This window comes from Monosiga brevicollis, genomic scaffold (assembly GCF_000002865.3).
Source record: "Monosiga brevicollis MX1 MONBRscaffold_7 genomic scaffold, whole genome shotgun sequence".
Lineage (NCBI taxonomy): Eukaryota > Choanoflagellata > Craspedida > Salpingoecidae > Monosiga > Monosiga brevicollis.
The window spans coordinates 69,818-94,091 of NW_001865044.1; the positions used below are offsets into that span (position 1 = coordinate 69,818).

General features: G+C 55.7%; 2 protein-coding genes across 2 annotated transcripts; both read right to left on the reverse strand.

Annotated features, from left to right (window-relative positions):
- Window positions 1–107: 107 nt before the first annotated feature.
- On the reverse strand, window positions 108–8,521 carry MONBRDRAFT_36631 (uncharacterized protein; the record flags this gene model as incomplete). The annotated part of the gene is made up of 1 exon (XM_001744929.1): window positions 108–8,521. The coding sequence occupies one exon, from the start codon at window positions 8,519–8,521 to the stop codon at window positions 335–337; it is 8,187 nt and encodes a 2,728-aa protein (XP_001744981.1). The 3' UTR covers window positions 108–334.
- A 6,547-nt stretch (window positions 8,522–15,068) lies between these two features.
- MONBRDRAFT_16555 (uncharacterized protein) lies at window positions 15,069–15,479 on the reverse strand (the record flags this gene model as incomplete). Its single annotated transcript, XM_001744930.1, has 1 exon — window positions 15,069–15,479. A coding segment is annotated over one exon (411 nt), but the record flags the coding sequence as incomplete, so codon positions are not given.
- Between the last annotated feature and the right edge of the window lie 8,795 nt (window positions 15,480–24,274).

Here is a 24,274-nt window from a genome sequence, read left to right on the forward strand (position 1 = left end):
GGGACGTGATATGGGCTGGCATGCTTTGGCAATTCATGAGACGTCGTCGGCGCTGTTGGTCTTTTCCCGACTCGGGTGCATCTGCACACATCTGCACACATACTACAGTCGATCAAGTAGTCAATTGCCGCAATGGGCGACGACAGAGGAAAAGAAGAGCAATGAAGAAGAGACATACTATAGTTGACACACACAACAACACGCAAGCAGGTCACCAAACCCCAACCGGCACAGTGACGAGCAGCTGCTGGCCGTTACGCACACCAGTGATTTGGCTTGAGATCACACAAACTTAACATGAGCCAACGAGTAAAAAACAAAACAAAAAACAAAACTACATGGAGGTCGCACAGGCAGCAATGCCACTTGCACGCTGAACCAAAGCATCGTAGTCGTCCACAGTCAGGATGAGCTTGCTGAGTGCAGCGCCATCCGTGCGATCTTGGCTGTCAAACTGTCCGGAGCGCCCGACAAAGTACGACACGTTCGAGGAAGACACGCCCGCACCCGTGAGTACAGCCATCAATGTGGCATCAAGTTCGTCCACGATGCGCCGTGCCGTCGCAGTAATGGCCCGAGTTTGATTCCGATCACTGTTGCTGCCGTCCGTCTGAAACAAAACGATGCGTCTTGAAGCGTTGTAGCGAGCCGGATCGCTTGCCTTCAAATCCCGCAAGCTCTGCTCGACCAACTTCAGAGCTGGCAAGTAGTTGGTCGCGCCATTGACGGCAATCTGAGCCACGCGCTGCTGCAGCTGGGCCCAGTCGGAAGTGAACAAGGGCTCACCGCCGAGCGCAGTTGCCGTCGTACCAAACGTAAACAAGGCCATGCGGTGTTGGCTTGCAGTAGAGTCCAGATGGAAGCCTTCACGCGCGATGGTGCGCACAAACGCCCTTGCCTGTTCCATGTAGTCGGTCATGCTTCCGGACACGTCGACCACCATCAAGACGTCGGCCGCCTCCGCATACTCGGCATGTGACGAGTATTGCTGAACATATCGCAGGGCACGCTCTGGATTACCTTGTCGGCCAGCAAAGAGCTCATCTCGCAGCTTGAGAGAGGTCACGTGGGCGGCCTCGCACTGCCGCAGCGCAGCAAAGGACGCGTTCAAGAATTCCGCGTGCACAGCCCGCCGTGCCTGATCAAGCGCGGTGGGTAGCTCTGAGAAGCTGCCGGATCGGATGGTGTCTGGGCAATGCTCCTTGAGCAAACTTTTAAGATCCGGCAAACACAAAACGAGGCGGTAGCTACCAGGATTGTCCTCTCGCGCCGTGCGGCCCTGAATCTGAATCTGCTCGGCAACTTCCGTGGACAGAAAGGCCTGAATGACATGCACACCGCCCTTGGACTTGATGTCACGATTAAGCACCGTAAAGTCTGATCCTCGGCCAAAGGGCACCGTGGCCAAGGTAATGGAGTTTTGGCGCGTGGCCTGCCGAATGCGATGAGGAATGTCTGGCTTGCCTACATCAATAATGTTGATGTCGCGCCCACCCAGCTTGCCCCGAAACTCAGCAGAGGCCTGGAAGGCCTCGAGTGCTGTCGAATTGGGGAAGAACACAATCACAGCGCGTCCCGAGGAGCGAGCATGACATTCGTCGGCGATCGTTTGATGCTGCTGCGCCATGTTTTCGGTGATTTGCACGGGGTCAAACACGAGGCGCGTGTCGCCGTACATGGAGGGCATGACGCATTGGCGCTCAATATTGAAGCGGTCGCTCAAGAGAGTCGTGTCTTCGGGCACCGTGCCAGTCACGCCAGAAATCATATCAAAGGTTTGAATAATCTTCACAAAACTAAAGTGCCCTGCCGTAAATAGCATGCCAATGTGATCGGCACAGACTTCGGGCGGCACGCGCCCACGGCCTTCTTCCATCAGGTAGGCAAACTGCGTCTCGTAGCCGTACACCACATCAGCGCTGTTTTCATCCAGACCCTGCCGCTTGTACACAATCCGCCCTTGATCGTCAACGCTGTGTGGGTGCTGGTTCTTCTCAATCGCAGCCCGACCTGCCACTACGAGGTCGAAGGTGGCCAGCATCAAATTCTTCGCGTGGGCATAGCTCTGTAGCAGGGTCTGGGCTTCGGGTAGCTGCTGAACCTGCTGAGCTGTGAGCGCTTTGTTGCTCCACACTGCTCGCATGAGCGCGGTAAAGTCCTTGTCGTGAACAAGCGTGCCTGGGTTGTAGGGCTCCGTCAAGAAAACGGGTGACAGCAGAGTGTCCACTTCGTCGACCAAAAGAATTGTCGGCCTTGTGTGGCTTTGAGGCTTGCCGTCCGACAGCTTGCCCGTCACAATCAAGGTTTGGAGAGCATCCCGGATGTCACCGGAGGCATTGAGTGCCTTCCGTGCCAAATGTGTCAAGGTGCTGTATTGAATGTGTTTGCTCACAGCTAACAGCTCAAAAAAGGCCTTAAAGTCTTCATAGTCGCGAGTACTGAGGATGGCGCTGTAACAGGCACAGGCCACATCAAAGCCCAGGAGGCTGTAGATGACGCTAGCAAACCCCAGCAGAATACTCTTGCCTCCACCCGTTTGCAGCTGTACAAAGGCACCTCCAAGCTTGGACTTGGCTGCATTTGGCACGAAGCTCTTGCACCAGGCACCAAAGCCAGCAATCCACCCCTGGGACTGGCTCAGCCCGACAAGCTCGAACAGGGCCAGGATTTGGATGACATGCAGCTCCTTATAGATGCCATGACTGGATTTGGTTGTTTTTGCAATAGTTGCACGACTGAAGAGGCTCCAAATGGCAGACAGATACGCCAACAGGACGGGTAGCTCACGCTTGAGCGCGCTGGTGTCCCGTGCCAGCTTACGGCCATGCTGTTGTGCCGCTTGCACCAATTCTGGAATGGCAGACGGTGGCTTGCCAATCAGATCTTCAAACTTTGTCTGATACCGATTGTACGCCTCTCGCAATTGGTCAGCATGTTTTCTCGAAATGGCATTCGTGCCAAGCTGCATGGTATCCAGCGCAGCGTCAATTGTCACACTTCGTGTTGCCTCCTGGCGCTGACGGATGAGAGCTGCTGCAAAGCGCTTATACTTTCGCTTCACCTCCTCACCGTACTCGCCTGCTGCTGACAGCGCATCTCCCAGGTCCAGGTCTGCGGTATCATCAGGTCCAGTAGTCTGCACCTTGTCAAGACGTTCCTCTGTTCGACGTTGGACCTCAGCCTGAACTTCATCCAAGATACAATTGGACGCGAGTTCTTGCATACGAGCCAGGCAGGTTGCCAGGCTTGCCAGGTTCTTATTGACCACTTTGTCAGCTTCTTGGACAAGCTGCAGCAAGGCTTTGACTTGCTCCGACGCCATCGAAAGCGCAGGCATAGGCAATTGAGCCTTGGCTTGTTGTAGAAAAGCGCCGTCAAGGTCGAGGGAAAAGCGCAAAAGGGCATTCATGGGCTGCCAATCCTTGGTTTTAGCACATGCTAGCACGCTGGTCACGGCCTGACGAGCAAATTTGAGCAGAGAATCGTCGAGTCGGCGCCTGGCACTCGCAAAATCTCCCACCAAATCCGCATCGGCAACCACCTTGAGCTGGCCCATGCATGAATAGCATGCCGCAATCTCGTCAACCTGGTCATGTGCAGATAAGCGCTGCTCAAACACTCGAATTAGGTCTTGCGTGAGGCTACGCCAATGGGCGACAATGGCAGCCAGCGTTCTGGCAGGGTCAAACGAGCTCCTGGCTCCAAAGAAGTTCTGGCTGCGTTGCTGCGCTTCAGCTTGCGAGCCAGCCATGGATTTCAGCCTTTCCAAGCGTCGGTCCAGCTTTTCAGCTTCAAAGCCCGGGGTCAAAATGTCGTTCAGTGATGGCTGATCAACATCCACTGCACCCAACTGCGCGCCACTCGTCTCCGCAGAAACAGCTCCTTTGAGTTGTGCAAACCTCTGCTTAGCGTCTTGAAGCAAGGTCATATCAAAGCTCTCCGACTCCTCCAATCGCTTCATATTGCCGTCAAAGATGGCAAACAGTCGCTCGACACCCTGAACGTCAAAATCTTTTGCCATGTCAATGAAACGGTTCAGGTCATCATCTGCCCGTTTGACAATAGCATCGCAGGCTGGCACAATGGCACGGGTTCGAAGACTCATCAGGAAAGAATCCAAGCCCTTGTCTTTGAGCTCTGTCTCCAACGCCAATAAGCCCAAAACACGCCCAACAGCTGCTGCTGTGAACAAGGTGCCAGTCCTTTCGTCCCTCAGCGCTTCAGCCTGGCGGGTTTGCAGCTCTTGGACGCCGCGCTGGCAGACGTTACGCAACTTTGAGACGAATTCTGCCCTCTCGTGAACACCATCTTTGGCAAAGGTTTGTGCCAAGTTTCGAGCGAATTCTGGGGTCAGCAATTCGAGATGCTCTGCATCCTGGGCTTGTTGTATAGCACCATGCACCTGATTTCGCTGTACACTCAAAGCGCTCTCCGAAGATCTGAAAGGCGGCAACCCGTCCCCCTGCAGAGGGTTGTAGAAGAAATCATCAAACTCACGCAGCTTCGCGCGGGCCAATCTTGAGCCTTGTTCAAAGAGGGTCGTTTCAATCTCGTCAAGTTCCTTGGCGGCAGCCTGGGTCACCCACTGGTTGACATCATCGGCCAAAGCCAGCAAGTTTGGAAAGAGCGTGTTGTCAGGGTCGTACTCTTGTGCGCGAATACGCTCAAAAGCCTTGACAAACCGATTCAGTTTGGGGCCTACACGGGCTTGCACAAGCTGCTCTACCTGCTGACGTGTGGTCGTGTCAATCTCTCTGGCGTATTCCTCAACTTCTGCCAAGTTACCCTTGCGTTCAGCTGGCATTTCGTTGGCAGCATCGTTGTTTGCGTCCAGAGAGCTATCGTGAATCAGCCGGCTGGCGTCAAATACGTCATCGCGTTCGCGACACCTCCAAGAAGTGAGCAGTGCATACAAGACCTCGGCTGAAGCAAACTGGTTTGTCGTGGTTGCTTTCCACAAGCGCTGGTGTAGACGCTTGTAAATGCTGCGGATACTCTTGGAAAATTCAGCCTCCACGTCGTGTAGCTGAAGATCAGGAAGGACCGGCGCAAGCACCTGCAGCCTGGATAGCCTCTCGTCCAACTCATCCATCGCCAGCAAGGTGCCTTGCAGCTTGTCGCCATGGCTCTGTGATTGCAAAACCTGCCGCTCCATGCGCCGTGCTTGCTTCAGTATGTCCCTGGTCGTTGGGCGCAGCTGACGCACCGCAGATTGCACAAGAGATCGGTGGCATGCAGCCCATTCGGGCGTTTCATGTGTTGCAGCGAGCTCGGTGAGAAGTTGCTCAGCACGCTCATAGTTTGCCTCCTCCAGATACGCGTCAAACTGGGACCTGATTTCCTTCAAAGCGCGGTCGTCATCGTCATGCAAGTGGGCTAACAGCTGATCAATGCCAGAAAAGTGCTCCTGCAGTACGCTGGCGCCCAACAGCGCTTGTTTGGCCTCTTGAGCACTCGCGAGGTTGCCACTACTTTGGTTCTGACGGTGCTCCAAAACGAGCTGCTCCAACTTTCGGTTCACTGCATTCTTTGCTTGCGCATACACGGGCTGCCCAAGCTTCTGCATGTCGGGGTTACAACTGTCATTGAGGCCTTGGAGGTAGGCCAGCTCAGCTCGGGTTTGCCCGAGGTCCCCAGCAGCCGTTGCACTTCGGACTGCGTCAAGCAGAGTTTGCGCATGAGCTTGAACTTGGTTCATGAGATCGGTGCGCCTGACCTCTAGACTCGCAAGCAGAGACGACCAATCCTGAGACGGAAACAAATGACAATTGGAGCGGATGTGCTCTGCAAAGGCAATGGTGCGGACCAGCCAGGCCATGTCGTTCTCCCGCGTTGTGGACGGAGCCTTGACAACTTCAAAGGCCTGCAATGTTTTGTCAACCTCGTCCACCGCTGTTGTGAGGCGACGACACTCGAGTTCAACGTGCTCAGGCCCCAGCGTGTCTTGTAGAGGATGAAAGCGGCAGAGATATTGGACGTCAAAGTCATTGATTGGATCCTTGGTTGAAATTGACTCGCACACCGAAGAAACGAGGCTGCCAAGGCTCTCGCGCAGCGCCTGTTCTGTGCGTTGCAGCACAGACTCGGTCGTGGCAACTTGAAGCACGGTGATCATTTGTACAGTCGCGTTGTCTTCATGTGCTTCAAAAAGCTCTGAAGGCTCTTGCAGTATCCGACCATCCACAATGATGGGGTCAAGGCAGCGATATGAGACGAGCTGCTGCGTGGCGCGAGCCATAGCCTCGAAAGCATCTTGACTTGCTTGGCCCTCGACGATTTTGTCAAGGATTATGTTGCTCTCCGTGTGCAGAGCGGCCAGCTGGCTGAGGAGTGTGCGCGCTTGATTCTGCACATCCCGCACCGCGCTATTGCGTCGAAACACTGCGACAAGCAGCGAAAGCTGCTGGAGACTCTTTTCGGCCGCCGACAAATTGTTTTTGGCCATTGCATCATTAATGGGGCGTCCAACGCCGGTCCGAATGGCGCCTTCAAATGTGGCCTTTTGGCTCTGAAAGTACGGCGCCTGGCCGGGCGGCAAATACTTGGAAGCAAAATTCTCTTCTAGCCCTTGCAACAAATTCAGAGTACGCCCGAGTCGCTGGACTTGAGCCTCATCTGCACTGCAATCGGCAATCAGGTTGCTGATGGTCAGGATCGCCTTGCACATGATCTCAACCACAGCGTTGAGCGCTTGCTTGTCGTTCTCAAACATGGTTTGCACGACCTCGAGCTCCGAGACAGAGCTATAGGCACAACCGCGTTCATGCAGGTCGAGCGCCTGGTGCAAAGCCGGCCATTGATTATAATCAAACAAACCAGCTTGTTGCGTGCTCTCTTTTAGAGCGGCAACCACGGTGCCAAGCGTGCGCTGCGCCTCTTGGGCGTGTTCGCGCAACTGCTTGGCCAAGGGCGGCCAAAGCTGCTTGACTTGGCACATCGATGCCAAGTAAGAATCAAACTGGATCAGTTGCGGCACCTCTGGTAGGACGTCGGCATCAAATGGGAGTTTCTCATTGACCTTGCGGATGCGATCATGCAAAGCCTCTCCAACGGCGCGCACCATCCCCTTCAAAGTCTGTAGCAGTCGAGAATGATCCCACGACTGTGTCGACAAATCTTGAAGCTCCGGGCAAATATTGCCAAGCTCACAAAGCTTCTGCTCTGCCACGGTTGGCTGCTGCAACTCCGGATTGAAACAAGACAACTTTTGCAGCAGCTGCATTTGACGTGCTGCCTCTTGATACTCGGCTGCACGCAGTGCACTGACAAAGCCCTGAATGTGGCGCTGTACTAGCGCCGCCACCTGGCTAAGGCCTGATATGTAGCGCTCAGTAATCGCTTCATCAGCAATTTGTTCAGCCAGGATGCGCATGGTGGACAAGGTGCCAACACCTTTCCAGAAGTTCTGCTCCTTGTTTGTCAAGATCTTGATCAGCTCCTCCAAGCATTTGCCGACGGCAACCCGAACTTCGGCCACCTCGCTATCCTTCAAGGGGGATCCCAAGGTTGCCGACGCCGAGGCATCGCATTCACCAATGTGTTGGGAGATGATGCGAATGAGCCCTTCCGGATCGTTGTCCCAGTGGGGACGAAGCAGGACCTTTTCTTCAAAAAGCGCAAGCTGTTTCTTCATCAGCACAATGAGCTTTTGCTGGTACTCGGATGCTTGCACGCTCATGCGGCCACTGAACTTATTCAAGTATGCCAGGATGCCTTTGCTTGCGGTAGAATCTCCCAATCGCGAGTAGAGAAAGAGAACACCACGGTCCAAAGTCTTGATGTCAGGGAAAAAGCGTTCCAGGATTTGAAACTGCTCGTCCAAGTAGCTGCTGTCGCCGTGCAAGTTTTGAAAATTGATCAGGAAGAGGACGCGTTTGCGGGGTGTTTGGGACAAAAGGTAGCGCAGCCCAATGCTGTTTGTGATGGTCAAGGCTTTGTTTCGCGTGTCGCCAAAGCCCGCAGGGTCAACAACTATCATGTCATTGACCCATGCAAAGCGCGGCTCGATAGTCTTGGCTTCGATACCGTCCCCGACAATGCCTTGTACGTCCTCGGGACCATTGCGGTCCACGTCAAGATGCTTGCCGAGCTCCGTGTCCTCTTCAAAAATCTTGATGCCGCGCAGATGCGACCAACAAAGGCTTTTGCCAGCACCACTCTTGCCCAGTAGGTACACGACGCAAGGAACAGGGTCTCGAGCCCTCAAGCCAAAGGCTTTCAACAGCTTGTCGTGGAAGGCATTGCGCTCTGCAGCCATGGTCGCCAGTTCTTCGGCGTCGATGCTCTTTGCAAATTCCACTTCTTGCTCTTGGGTCGCATGCGCAGCGGCCTCCAGTTGGATCGTGGTGGGCTTGGGTACCTCACAGGTGGTAGCAGTGGCGACAGCAGAAGCAGCCAGAGGCGGAGCGGTCGCTTGAGGGCTGGTCGCTTGAGGGCTAGAAGCATCTTCACCTGCTTGCAAACATTCCAGCAGGGGCGGTTTTTTTTTGTGAGCAGGTGGCGTGCCATAGTCTTTTGGCATTGAGGCGCGCGAAAATCTACCTGAGCTCAATGCATCGTTCTCGGAAACGTTGCACCATCCACCATCGATACCTTCTGCAGCATGATGACTCATGAGCAGAGGAGTGCTTGGACGCCTTCCAAGGCGCGTGCCAGATTTGTTTGGCAGACTATAGTCAAGTCCAGCCAGTGAGGAACCTTTTCTGTGTCACTAACGTGGATGGTGCGACCAACATACCCATTCATTGCCATCACTTGCGAGCTTGTCTGATCTGGAAAAGAAAATGAGCTTCTTGAAAAGCGCGGAGGGACGAGAAGGCTCTTGGATGAAGGAAGCCTCACTAGAGTTACGAGCAGGCCTGCGGGTTCTTGCTTCTTGCCCTTCTCGTAGGCGGTCATGTTGGAGTCCGAAAAAGTCGTCTGCTTTTAACATTACAAGCATTTATTTGCAATTGCTTTGCACTTGCTTGGTTTGGGACTCATTTGAACGTCGAACGGGAGCAATGTTGGGAGATGAGGACGCAAATCTGGTCGCACAACGTGCGCAAGAGTCGCTGTACAACGCCACTCAGAAAGCGCTTGCTTCGATTTTCAAAGGGACATGAACACATCACACACACACACACGTAAAGCAAAAAGGAAAAAGACAGCACAGGCACATGTAAACACACTTTCAGACTTCGTTTGACTACGTCACGCATCTAACACTGGGGGACTCAACTATTACATGTATGAAGGACAGCGCACAGCACCCTCTTGCGATCAACCTTGACAAGTTTCAGGCAGAATGAAAGGTCCATCAAGCCCGGAAATTGCCGACAACCTCAAGCTCAAAGACAGGGGTCGCGCCATTGGTCAGCAGCGACACGATCCCTGCATGGTCCAGGCCGTTGACTTCGTAATCGTTGATCTACGTACGCCAGCAAAGCAAGGTGCGAGATGAGTTTGAGCATGTTGGGCACAAACGCGAAGACACATCAGTCAATAGGCAAGCCTCACCGTCAGGATGCAATCGCCACGGCTCAGGCCAGCGACTTGCGCGCTGCTGGTCTCTTGAACATGTGTGACCATCGGATACTCGCCTCCTTCCCGAGTTTCAAAGGTAAAGCCGAGGTTTTTGGAGCTGCGGCGTCGCAACGTGATACCACGGATTCCCAGTATGGGGGCCTCATCGAGCCACGGGAAAGAGCAGCGCTGCACCGCCAGGTGCTTGGGTGAAGCCAATTCGCGGCGAATGGCCGACAACAGACACAAATCAGCTTGGCCCGTGCTTGATGGGGCTGTGGCATCCTCACGCGTGAGTGCAGCAAGAGAATAGGCATCGCTGGCGTAGCGATGGCCGGCCTTGAGCAGGATATCTCCGTCCCAGATGCCGAGGCCACGAAGTTGAGCGGCCTCATCGGCAAAGCGGTAGCAGCCAAGGTGCGGATCCCAGACCAAGCCCTCCTGTAGCGCTGCGACCAAACGCTGATCCACCTTCTCAGCCGTAAGGCTGATAGTCTTGACTTCGGGCGCCTTGTCGATGACAACACGCCCTCGCTGGACGGTCATTTCCAGCTCATCTGATTGGCGAAGAAGGCGAACGACTCCGTCAAGATCTGCTTCCTCGGTGCGCACCCCGTTGATTGCCACAATCAAGTCACCCGGAACCAAGACTTCGCCACGAAAGCGCCCACAGCTGGCCACTCCAGCCACGACAATGCCTCGCACACGCTCGTCTTCGGCCAAGTGGATGCCGAATCCTTGAGCCCCACGCTCAATGTGCACAAGCAGTTCCTCCACGCTCTGGGTGCTACCGGGAACCGGTGATGGGTTTGCTAGCAGCACCAGTTCAGCGGTCGAGCCTGCAACAAGGCAAAGGTGAGATTTCGAGATTTGAGCAAATTGAGCGATGTCCTCCTTGATGTGTATTAATAACACATATAAAAAAAAAATAACAAAAGAAAAACCAGAGTAAAAAATCAATTGAGCGCCTTACCGTTGTTGAGCCACTGCATCACGTGCTCCAGAGTCCGGTCTGCTGTGAATTCGTTGTTGACCATCTCCAAAATATCACCCACAAGAACACTGCCGGATCGCTGGGCAGGCCCACCTTCGGCCACAGCCGCAACCCGAATCGCGTCCTCATGCTCATCGTATACCAGGTCCAGGCCCAAGCCCAGACGCGGATCGCGTTGCAGCGTAATTACCCGACGATCGACGGGGTCCACGCCCAGCAAACTCAGATCCGACGAGAGCGTCAATGTCACGACCTGCCGCGAGGTGAGCATGACGACAATGTCGCCATGTGGCATATCAAGGACGCTGGTACCGTCAATCTCGACAATGACGTCATTCAAAAAGACCTGCCCGCTTTCAAAGGCGGCACCCCCAGGCACAAGGTTTGTAATGACGGCACCCACGTCCAGATTCTCAGGATGGGAAACCTTCATCCCCAGCCCGATGTTGCCTCGATGAAGCGTCACAACGCGAATGTCCTCCAGCTCTAGTGCGAGGTGAGGATCATGGCCTGGAGCTGAGCTTGAGGTGTCTCCGGTCGTTAAGAGGTCCAGCGTCACTTCATCGTGCGCTATGAGCAGGTTCACGATGTCCTCGTGAGTCATGTTTGCCAGGTCCATGCCATTGATGCGCTCAATCACGTCGCCCTCGAAAACGAGGTTGGACCGGTCGGCAGCGCCTCCGTCTAAAACCTGTTCGACCACCGTGTGCCCGATCGTCAAGTTTGAACGGATTTTAAAGCCAAAGCCGCGAGAATCACGGCGCAAAAGCACGGTACGCTGGTCCGGAACAAGGGCCAATCCTAGCAACCCGAGGTCGGAAGACATGACCAGATCCACGCTGTTGCTGCGCGAGAGCAGCTGAACGATGGCCTCGTGCTGCATCTCTAGCACGTCCATGCCGTTGACGGCCACAACTACGTCATTGATAAAGATCATGCCCGAGCGCTCCGCCAGCGAGCCGGGCACAATGGCCGTAACACACGCTCCTTGGTTGTTATTTGCCAGCGACGAAATTTTAAGGCCAAACCCTTGCCCCGGCTCTCGCACCAACCGAACCATACGTCGCTCGTTGGCCGTTCGCCCCACAGATGAGCTCCCGTCATTTGTCGCAGCCACGGAGAGTTGGCTTGAGCGTCGACGGGCCAAAATGGCTTTGGCGTCCACCTCCTGATCGGGTACAGGGAGGGGGGAGTCGTCGTCGCACAGCCAAAGCTCGAGGTCACTGCTGCCAAGCAAGAGGCGAATGGCTGTCTCGTGCTGAACAAAGCGGAGAGACTCGCCGTTGACGGCAACGATAATGTCTCCAACGGATATGCCGGGACAAGCCGCGGCAATGCCGCCTGTGGCCACACGACTGATGCGGACCACGCCGCGGCCTTCGTCCGTAGATATAGTCATGCCCAAGCCCGAGCCCTCATAGCGGCAGAGTTGAACCACCTTGCGGGTTCCGGGGAGGTCGGCGCACATGGCATCAACCTCATCCTCAGTAAAGTCCGCAGCCGTGGACCCCGCCGTTGCACGGCGCTGTGGCTTGGGCGAGGATGCCAGGGCTGCCGGAAGCGGCGAAACATCGCCCTGCAGCAATAGCGCCACTTGCCGACCCGAGCCCTGAATCATGGCCACAACCGAGTCATGGTCTACGTTCCAAGCATCCTGGCCATTAATCTCCAAGATGCGATCCCCCGGGCGCACCGTGCCGCAGGCCTCAGCCGAGCCGCCGTGAACAAGCACGCCAATGCGAGGGTGGCGTCCAGCAACATCGGAGGCAATGGTGAAACCAAAGCCAGTTGGGCCCCGATGGACCATGGCGGTCCGCAGATCTGCAACCTCTGGCTCGGGAAAGTTTGCCACAATAAAAATGATGCTGGCACTTTCTTGCAATTGAGTTACGGCGGCGTTGAGGTCCATGTCAAAGACTGGGCGCCCATTGAGTTGCAAGATCATGTCGCCTTGGCGGATTTGCTTCGTCTGCGCGGCTGGCCCCTCGTTGGCGAGGCGTGAAATGCGCAGCAGCCCGCGACCCGCGGCGGGCTCGACGAACATCCCATAGCCTCGATCGCCACGGTGTAGTTGGATGGCGCGGACGTTGGCACCGCCATACTTGGCAATGTAATTCTCCACGCGGTGATCACGTTGAAAGGCCGCATCACGAAGGCTCTCTTTGTAGATGGCGTAGCCATGAAGATTGTAACGCACTACTAAATGCATGGCACGACCAGTCTCGGCGAGAGCGTCGGAAGCCAGAGCGCTGCTGTGCTCGCCAACGTCGATACCATTGATAGCAAGGATCTGCATACCTTCCCGAAGCTTCTCATACGCCGGCCCCGCCTCGTCCACACCGGTGACATACACGCCCTTTGCACCATCCAAGCTCACTTCCACCATGGCAAAGCCAAAGCCGCGCGCCCCACGCTCTAGTTGCACCTCACGCTTGCGAACCAGGGCAGCGTCAAAGGTTTGCTTGGTCAGCGAGGTGCAGCGGTGGAGGCGGGACGTCGGATCTCGTGCGACCGCCGTATCCACGCCCAAGTTGGGCGTGCTCTTTGTCAATAAGCTCTCCAGCGCATGTCGTGACAGGCCGTAATAGACACCGTCCCGTTCCGTCCATTCGACCAGCTCCCCAGCCTCGATCAAGGCTTCAAAGCGCGTGCGGGTGACAAAGGCATAGTCAACACCATCCACTTCATTCTCACGGGGTGGGCGCGTGGTTAGCGGTACGGGGACACTGGGATCATTGCGCCGGATGTCGGCGCGAATTGCTGCTAATGTGCCATCATTCTCGGAAGCCGAGGCCAACAAATCCTGTCACCAGTACAGGTAAGCGATCATAAGTATGACGTCTGGGACGGATGGACCAGCGGTTCAGAGCTCGCACTTTCGCAGCCGTACCTTGACAGTGAGCGCCGGCAGGGCGGCCGCAGCGCTGCGGAGCACCAGCAGCTCGAGTTGCTCGCCACCATCTGTCTCCCGCATTACCTCATTGACAGCATCCAGGGTAGCGCCTGCCAGGTTCTGGCCATTGATGGCCAGCAAGCTGTCGCCCTGTTGTGGCATCACGATGCCCCATCGAGCGGAAGCAGTTGAGATGAGGCAGGGTTCAGAACCATATTTGGGCGAGCATATTGCCGCGTTGCGGTTTACACTTACAACGCGAAGGTGGCCGTAGGTTGTACTGAGGTGATGGGGTTTGTCCAAGTCACGAACTGCAATCAACTGACTTCCCTCTTGAGTTGCAACTCCAAAAGCGACACCAAAGCCACTCATGCCCCTGCGCCCCAAAATGACGGCATTGACGCGCGTAATGTTACGCTCCCGGTTCTTGATGGCATGCTATCCAGGTTCGACGGGTACAACATGTCCGACATGTAAAATTGAGATTGGTGCCCGGGTGCCCATGTCCTGGCGAGCAGGCGTTGCGCACAGACAATCGGCGAAAACTTACGCGGAATGTCTCACGTCGTTCCATGGAGCGTCCGACTTCGAGCTCAGAGGGCAACGGCTTGCGAGTGCCGTAAAAGTGGCCTTTATACTTGCCCCACTCTATCATTTGACCGCTCTCAATCAACTAAGGGTCAGAGCACGCGATTCAACCTAAACGTGTGAGCACGGCGAGCGACCGGGCAACAGGCCGGCGAGGGATTTACAACACGTTGCACTGAGCAGGATTGCACGCACCGACTCAAATGCTTTCACAGAAACGAAATTGTACTCGCGACCATCAACCTCGCCACTTTGGCTAGGGCGGGTGGTCACGGGAATCGTCATCGCGTAAATTCTTTCTTTGACGTGTTGTTGCAATGACGCTTCGTTCTCAGACAGAGGCTCCAGGTTGACCAGATCAGTCACCTTGCTGGCAGCAGCCCCCCGGCGCTTGAACACGGTCAGCTGCATCGTTTCGTTGGCAGCTTTGATGAGGTCAACGACCTCGTCATGGGGCAGGGCCGCAACCGAGGTGCCATTCACTGAAACGATCTCATCGCCGGTCAGCAAAGCGGGCCCTTGCAAGACCACGGGTTCGGCACCTTGCTTAAGAACGATGGCAGGTAACAGATCATCCTCAATGCCACCAGCGACACTAAAGCCAAAACTTCCGCTATCGTTTCGCTGCACAATAACCGCCACGGGTAGGTACGTCACTCCTCGGCGATTGCGATTCTTCTTCCGTGCAGCACGAACAGACGGGCTTTCGCCAGCGTGACGTAGGCGTCCCACTTCTTCCGCACTCGATCGACGCCCATCGTTGTCGTCCCCACTGAGTGTCGCGTCGTTGGTCAACTCGCTGTCCAGACGACCAGTAGCTTCCGGCAGCTTGAGCGCTGGCGTGGCGTTGGCCACAGACGGCGGCGTGAGGGGAAGATCACAAACGACATCTACCCAATAGTCAGCTCGAAGAGCGTGGTGCACAATGTTTGCAACGGCTCTCACAGTCGTGGCCAGCTCGGGTCCCGTGACAACAACATGGGTAAAGAGGGCCTGATGTTCGGCTTCTGTCCTCAGCGTAGCCTTATACAGAGCAGCCACAGCGTCCGAGGGAGGCTCCCTCGCGTCGGGAGACGGCGCGTCATTGCCCTCTTCCGTTGAACCCGCGGGCTTGAGTGAGCACTGCAAATCAACCATGTTGTTGGGCTTGAGCAGGATGACAATTGGATGGATGTCACCGAACAGCTTGAGGCGTTGCACGGCCTTGAGCTGGGTGTCCAGAATCACAATTTTGCCCTCGCTGGCGGGCTCTTGAATTGCGGCCAGTGATGTGCCATACATGTTGTCCTTGTATTTGCCTGCTTCGATAAACAGGTGCTGCTGAATGCCTGCCTCCATCTCGTCGCTGGTTACAAAGAAGTAGTCGATGCCGTCGCGTTCACCGCGACGCGGTGCACGTGTCGTGTGAGGAATGGCGTGTACAAAGTCGTAGTTTGACAAGACATGCACCATAGCCTCCGTGATCCGCAGGGATTCAGGGCCCACGACAGCCAACGGGCGCACGGAGATACGGCCCGCTGCGTCCTGCCCTGCCCGCCGCAGCTGTACCACGCCGTAGCTAAGTGCAGGAACGTCTTCTTCATGGTCCGCCGCTCGCGTTCGGCGGCTGCTGGAACGACGCTGGGAGCGTCGGAGCGAGCGGCGAAAAGCCTTGGACTGGCTCGTGGGGCTCGCACGTACATCGGCTTCTCGCTTGGCACGCGACGGGATCTTGCCTGTTTGTCCCGTCTTGATGTTCTCGGCTAGCCACCAATCTGCGTGCGTGACATCGGTCACCTTGAGCACGTCCCGGATTTCGAACCGCAGCAAGCCGTCTTCAGCCAAGTCCTGGGTGAAAAGGGCTCGAACGTGAAAGGGCAGGGCTGGATAGGGCTGTGCAGTGACCGCAGCGGCCTTGCGCTTGGTACGCAATGAATTGCGGATGCGTGAGTGGCGACTTCCGGCGCCGTTGGAGGCCAAGCGTGGCCGTGCTGGATTTGTATTGGCTTGCACGTGAGCACAGCGATCAAAGCCTGCGCGGTTAAAGCGTACAACCAAGGCCAAGGGCGAGCCAGGCTTGTGCTTGGCCAACAAGTCGTTCAGTCCCGTCTCGGTCATGTTTTCCGTGCTCTCGCCTTGCAGCTCCAGCACCTCGTGGCCCACTTGAAGGCCAGCCTTGGCCGCAGAACCTCCTTCGTCCACGGAAACGACAAAGATACCACGCTGATCAACGTCTTCTGAGCACATAGACGGCGCCGCAAGCTGCCAGCCCAAGCCTGCGCCAGCAGCCTCAATCATCACGCGTTGCCGACTGCCGTTGCGTGCTTGGCTCAGGCGCAAATAGCCCTCAAGGTTGGGGACAACCAGCAGGCTAACGGAACTACTTGAGCTCTGTGCCTGATTGATGTACTCCATGCAAGCTTGGTAGGAGCATGTGGCCGTGGAATGCCATTCTCCGGGTGTTGCGCCGCTCACTTTGAGGATCTGATGGCCGACAGCTAAATGTTCTTGGGCCACACAGCCTGCGGCATCAAAGCGGGCCACGTACACGCCGGAGCGCTGGAACCCGTTGCTGTTCTCATCAACGCCGGTGAGTACAAAGCCAAGGGGCGCGTTGCTCGGCAGCTCTACGAGCAAAGGCTCGCCGCTTGGTTTGCTGGCACACATTTTCAAAAAGCGCTGCTGCTGGCGCGCAATGTCGTAGGGTCCGACTTCTCCCTCGGCACTGCCCACACCTTCGGCCACCTCGAGCTCAACGCGCCCATTGCTCATTTCAAGCAGGCGCTCAATTTCAAGAATCGAAAGGCTGGCAACCTCGTCGCCGTTGAGAGCGATGAGCTGGTCACCAACCATCAGATGCCCATCCTCCTCGGCCACACCACCGGCGTGCACAAATGCAATGTAGACCCCATGGGGAGGGTCAGGACGCTGAAGGATAGTAAAACCAAAGTCGCAGCTGGGCGACTGCAAAACAATCTTGCGTAGCTTTAGGGTTTTGGGCTGCACATCCCGGCGGTATTGTTCGTAGCCTCGCGCATTGGGGGCCAGGCTAAGACGCACTTCAGCATCGCCCGTCCGGAGAAGAGACAGGGCGTCTTCGATCGAGGCTAGACACACATCTTCATCGTTGATGCGCAAAATTTGTTGCCCCACTTGCAGGTGCGTTACAGCAGCCGCGGGCGAGTCATCAGCAATGGCTGCGATGAAGATACCGGCGGCATCATCCTCCAGCGAGGTGGGACCACATATTGTCAACCCTAGTGACGCAGCGGGGTCCGTCCGTCGTAGAGTTGCGGTAAAAATGGCCCGAGAACCTTGCACCCGCTTTGACTTGCGCTTGCGGCGTTCAGACGAGCGTTTGATGGAACTCTGGTGCTGCTTGGCCTCGCGTGCATACGGTTCAAAGCCTTGTGTATTGCTTTGGACCTCAAGAACAGCATGCATGCTAGCTGCGTTGAGCACGTTGTGAGCATCGCCCACCGTGCAGCCCCACATATCAATGTCATTGATGCGCACGACTTGATCACCGACGGCCAGTTGGTCCGCAACCCCGGGAAAGTCCTGGTCAATAAAGGATACAAAAATGCCCGGGTGGACCGCAGCCTCGTGTTGGGGTCCCACAAACGCAACGCCAAATCCTTTGCCGGTGCGCTGCAATTCCACGCTGCGCGCAGCACCTATAGACCAAACACGTCAACGTGCAGGTGAGTGGTTCTGACAGGTCTTGACTGCATGATTCGATAATGGGCAAGTGCACAGATCAAAAGACAACGAGCAAATCTCAGCGCAAGTAATTCTCTTCACATAGCGCGGCGCCAGGACGTACGGTTGTTGCGGAGCATGTATTTGTGCCACGCACGGCCCTTATCTGTCACCACCAACTCCAACGCATCGGTGCCCTCTGCCTCCACGTTGATTGTTTCAACGGCATCATCGACAAGGCAGTTGAGCAGCGAGATGCCATTGATCTCCTAAAGGTACACAAAGTTCGGATGCAAGGGCCTTGTGATGTGTGACGCTGAAGCACAGACACAAGTTTCTACTATGCTGCCAGTCGGGATCCCAGACATACCAGAATCTGATCTCCAACATGCAGCCCTTCCTCCAACAAGGCGGCGTTGTTCACAGCAGTAATGTAGATTCCGTCGGCTCTGGCCTCTGTTTGGCGTGGACCATCGACCTCAAAGCCCAACTCACCTGCAAGCGTGAGGCGGAGCGATTATTTGAGTCAGCATATGACGCAAACGCCCGCCTTCCCCAATCGCACATGCATCAACGGCACGTGCATGATTTCTGGAGCGAGAGCTTACCGGCTGCCACGTTGATGATGACTGGGCGCAAGTCCGCTGGATCGTAGTCGGCCATGATGCTCTCGTTAAACTGTGCCATCTGCTCCTCAAAGTACTCCATGCCCTTGGGGTTACCGACGACCAAAAGTTGGAGGGTATTGCCCGCCTCGGCCAAGGCAGACGCAGCAATCTCTTGGGTGACGTGCTTGAGGCAGAGCGAATTGACCTCAAGGATCTGGTCGCCAGGCTGGAGGCGCCCACTCTGGCTGGCAATGGAGTCACCATGCATTTTGCTGATAAAAATGCCGGCCTTATCCATATCCCCGACCCGACTGCCGACAGGTGCCAGCAAAAGGCAAAGAATGAGCCGATGCGTACGGGGGGGGGGACAGCACATGCATTGCAAATCGACCAGTCGGGCTTACCATGCAGGACCCGTGACCTGCAAGCCCCACGGCTGGGTATCACTATTGCGGGTCAGGACCACAAGGCGTCGCTCGGTCAAAGACTCGGCCGTCGTGCCGGGGGGCACGAGCGGGCAGTAATGCCATCGAAATGACTAGAGTGGGCAAAGGTGATGTTTGTGAGGAATTCAAGCAGGCAAAGTGCCAAATGCTCGAAAGGGGGCACACACACACACACACACACACACACACACACACACACACACACACACACACAACACACCTCGATGGCATAGCGTTGAAACCCTTTGAGATTGGTCTTGACTTGAAGAGTCAAGGTCTCGGCGTCGTCGACCTCCAAAAGAGACCATGCTTCGCGCACGGTCACGCGCTCGATGAGCCATCCATTGATATCGATAATCTGCTGGCCCCGTTTCAATCCTGTACCAGCTGAAGCGGAGCCAGCCATGACTGCGGACACAAAGACCCCGGGAGGATCGTCAATCTCCTCCTCGCTAGTGCCAATGAGCTCAAACCCCAGCGAAGCCCCATCACAAGGGATTTGAATCTACTCAGGAAACACCAAAGGGCCAGCACAATGCCTTCGTCAGCTGTACTGGTCATTCCCGCTCCAGAAGCAGCTTCATATGTGAGCTTGTGATGCGATGGTTCAAATGCGAGGAGACATGCCGTCTGAACATCGGGTGTAAAAGGAGCAGTCTTGCTCATGCTCTGCCGAGGAGAGTGCACCGGGGGTGCCGCGATAGCCACTTTGGATTGAGGCAAACTGGAGGCACGTTTCCTGTGCGCATGGTTGAGCAGGATCTCGTGAGCGCTGAGATGCATGAGACGTGGTCCTGTGCAGCCCCGCTGCTCAAAAAAAACGAGAATACGGGCATACCTGGTGTCTGGGACAATCTGAGACTCTGCCACGGGTGCTGACTCTTCTTTGATTTCATCCGAGTGCCAGACGAGGCGTGAGATGGTCATGTCAATCTGCCCAAAGTGCATGTCAAAGTCAGGGTGAGGCTCTTCTTTCAGGGAAGCGCAGGAACAGGAAAAGGAGGGTGCCACAAACCTCTTGCAGTCGTACAGCCTCCGTAATGGCAGCTACGGCTTCTTGATGCGTCACCTGTGTCAACGGGGTGCCATTGACTGCCCTACGGACAGGTGCATGCAAGCGAACCAAAAAAAAAAAAAAAACGATTGTCATGTCATGCTGGCTCACTATGCCTCATATCTTCGGCTGGCTTTTTCCCAGATACAGGGATGTCCAGCGTGACGCCTTACCAGATGCGATCGCCCTCGCGTAGGCGACTGTTAGAGTCCGCAGCACTTCCTTGGAGAACCTTGGTGATGTACACAGAGCTATCACCTGGTCGGACGCAGTCGTCGATTCCGCCTGTGATTCCCAAGCCCAGGATCTGACCATCGTTCAAGGTAATGCAGATACGTTCGCGCACTTCCTTGTAGTTGTGGCCTATGGAGCCGTGGATGAGGAAAAGCACGGCCGCACGAAAGCATCAAATGGTTGCCAAAAATTCAACCCACCATCAATCGTTTGTTCATGGCCTGCGCGAAGGATAGCCGAAGCTGTTTTGGCGATGGTTATTGACTTGGGTTCAACCACGGTTGGCTGCATGATCGGGGCACGCTGTGCTTCAGGGCCACGAGTCACAGTAGTCTCTCCAAATCGGTCTCGAATCTCCTCAGTCAGCTGGTCTTGCAAGGTCATGGGACCTGTTGCGGTGGGAGGGTGAAATATTGTGAAGCGCTCTTCAGCTTGGACAACCATGGGAATCAAGCCCAGCTGCATTGACGTGTCGGAACAACAGCACAGCCTTCGTACCTTGCAGAGCTCCATCGCCAGTGTCGACGTCTGCTGACTGCGCCGGTGCTTGACCTGGATTTTCAGAACACGACGGGGAGGACGGGCATGCAGCTATGAAATCATTGCTGCCTTGGACCATGTTTGATGAAAAGCGCGTCAGCCAGCGTGCATTGCAAGAAAACAGCAAAGAGCATACCGCCACGTTTGAGACGAGCAACGTCAACCACCAGAACGCGGTCACTCTCAGAGAGGATAGTATGAAGATCAGTGAGTGTATGCTCCATACTGGGCTCGCCATTGATGCCCAAGAGGACGTCACCCTCGGCCAGCAAGTCTAAAGAGGCGGCTAAGAGAGGGCACCGATAGCCATGGACCCAGTCAAGAGCAAGGTGAGGGTATGTACAACACCGCAGCCATGTCATCGGTTGTGAGGAGCAACGGCCTCGAACCTTGCCCATTCAGCCGATCAATGTACACGCCCTCGGGCTCGCTGCCTTTATGAGTACGCAACACGATGCCTTGGCCGGCCTGATTGCGCACAATGCAGGTTCGCTACAAGATCAGGCAAGAGAATCGAGTGAGACCATCAGGGTGGGTGGCAATGCACAAGGCGATTTGTTCAAACGCACAAAAAGTTGGCAATGCTCGCGAATCGGCTGTTGGTCCAGGAGTTCGGGGTGTGCGCGGACGCGCTGTAACACGGCTTGAACACTAAGGCCCGACCCACACACAGACAAAGCTCGGTGAGGTCTGCCGATGGAGAAAGTAGCCCATGCTCACGGAATGCAACATACGCCTGGGTGGGATCGTCGGTTTCCGAGTTGCGCAGCGTATTCTCAATGGCACGCTGAATGTTTGATCCCTATGGAGCAAGGCCGACCGGCAATGAGGTGGGAGGCCTCGAGGCCGGGAAAGTCGACAGAGTCGCGGTTGGCCAGGCGCGCGGGCGTACTGTTGCTACGGAGATGCTCTGAGCGGCACGCGAGCCCCGGCGGCTGGGGCCCATGGGTCGCTTGCGACGGAAGAAGGTGTGTTGCTGAATGGCACTGCTCCACAGGCCCTTGCACTCGAGTTTTGTTGCCAGAGCGTATGCCGCGCTCAGCATCTCTTCAGGATCCTCATCCACAAAGTGGATGATGAAGCGCGCACGTTTGAACAAAATCTTCTTGATGCAGCGCCTGCGAATGCACACAGCATGGTTGGTGACAGACCCCCAAGGCAGTTGCGGGTCTGGACCTTTGGTGGCGCTCGGCCATGGGAGGTCAATGCGAGTTCGAGCCTACCAAGGGTATTCATTGACGCAATGCTGGCGACGATACACATAGAGACCCAAGGGGGCCACAGCCAGGCGAACAGCTGAGGCACAAAATCAGGTAAGACGACATTGAGGCCAGGCTCGAAGAGAAGAGCGGTTGATCGTCGGTCGTTGACTTGAACACCAAAAGACATCGTGGGCTGGCCGATGGGGCAGAAAATTTGGTAATGCAAAAACGAATGGCACGCTAGCTTCACCTTGGCCTGCATCATTGTGACATTCATAAAGGTCGTAACCGTACATCTCTTGCCGCTGAGCCAACTCGATGAAGGCGTCCTCTGCCGCATGCTCGCTCATGCCGCTGCCATTTGACAGGTTGGTGATTATGAGTGCAGAGAGGATCTGGGTAAGAAGCACCTGAGTGGGACGACACCACATACGCGCAAGCTTTGTGCCATTCAATGACGCTGGGCGTGGGGCAGCTGGTGCTGATACCCACGAGACTGGCAGCGACCAGATAGTCGCCTGTGGCGTGCTGATCATCCGCCCAGTCACCATAATGTGCCTAGAGAGTGTTATTCGAAGCACGACAAGACGCATCAAGATCAGGAGGCGGAAAAAAAAAAAACACGAGAGAAAAGAAAATGAGTAAGAGCTGGAAAAGGAGAAGGTGTCGGGAGGAGAGTGGTCTTGTACCTGGGCAGCATAACCGAGAAGTTGTGGAAAAGCTTCTTCATTAGGCAAAAGGCTGGTGGGCATGCCGGGTGAGCCTCGAACTGCTTGGCAAAGTTTTGCGAACCGGCACAAAACGGGATCGAGTTTGCAAGTGACTCACCGACGATCTTTGACGTCGGAAAGGAGCTGCAGATAAAAGAGGAGGCGTGGGTACTCGGACCAGGTGGCCACGATGGCGTAGCCAGCATAGTACTTGACACGCAGCTCAAGTTCGAGGGGGGTCTCACCCCAAGACGATGACTGGCCGCAAGACGAGATAACCAGATGAGCAGAGGGGTTTTGTTGCAAAGGGGGGGGCTGTGCCTTGTGCGGTGGGGCCGGCCCATTGTAATAGCAAAGAGCTTAAATATAGTATGGGCTTTTGAGCCCGTAACCATTGCAAGCCTCACCTTCGTGCCGTCGCCCAGCTGGCGCTGAAGTGCTTCATCGAGCAGGACCCATTGATAGCGTGCATGCTGTCAGGGCATTCAAGTCGAGGTGAGGGTGGTGGTGTTCTGAAGCTGCAGAGGTACGGCGTGGATGACTGTGCCTGGGGCAAGATGGCCTAAGAAAGAGTGTGGTACCTTGTTGATTGTGTAGGAAGTGCCGTGATGACTAGAGCGTGCGCGCGGACGAATCATGTATCGGAGGCCAAAAAAGTCTAGCTCACGGAGGCCCAGATCCTTGCTGATCAGGTCCCAGATGGCACGTCCCTTGGCCTTGCGCTGCGTGCAAGCGGAAGGCAGAACAGGGGATACCGAGCTAGGGTGAGGTGTCACCGAAGCTGGGGCAGGCCAGTTTCTACAGCGTGCTCCGGACGGGTGTGTGGGTTGGATTGACACGACGGGTTGGATACTTTGATTCCAAGGCCGACAAACCTCAACGAGATATTCATGCCGCTCGCCGTCGAGAGTGCGGACCGTAATGGGCAGCAAGTGGGCGCTGCCCGCAGGTGCGGTGAGAGCCGTGCTCATCCCAGCGAGGCAAAGGGGGCCTCAGATAGCCGAGCGAGTGCGCAAATCTGTGCGCGAGTTTGAGTCAAGTAGACTTGAGCAGCGGGACTGGGGTGCAGTCTTCACTGCATCATCCTGACCGCAGCCAAATTGATCTTGAGCAAGGCGAAACGGCCGTTGGTCGAACCCCAGGCAATTTTGGTAGTCGCAGTCCAAAGCGTGGTCCGGGTTTGTCAAGATAGAGAACAAGGGGTGGCGGTGAGAAAACGAGCAAGAGAAGAGGGGCAGGGGCAGCTTGGGGCGTGGGCTGAGGTCTCTTTTGCCTAGAGCTGGCTGGTTTGAATCAACATAAACAAGTTTGTGCGGTTGAAATGTCTTTGGGTGGCCTACCGCTTGCTGCGTGATGGCGGCTACACTTTGGCTGGAGGATGAGGGAAGTCAGAGTGAAAAAAGTGCCGGTCCATTTTTTCGGTGGCAGCGCAAGCCGTCGCCACCGTTGGCTGCCCAGCTTTTCCAGAACGTTTGAGTTTGCAGCGACAACAATCCTGACCAGAGCCACCAACGGACAAAGACCATTGGCCTCTTTTCCACATGACGTAAAGATCATGCAAAAGACTCACCAGAGCGAAAGAAAGAGGAGGCAAGGGATCTGTCCGCCTGCTTAGTCTCACCCCCACTTGCTTTCAAACTACGTCCGCTCCATGGCCCAAATATGCATGCATGCACCCATGCAACATGTCAGAGGAAACGAGCGAAATGAATGAAAAAGTTCAAGTTGTCAACTACTGCTGTTGTGGCTACCTCCAGCTGCGTCATTCCAAAGGAAAACAGCAGCAGCAAGCATGTGGAGGACTGCGCCCCCCCCCCCCC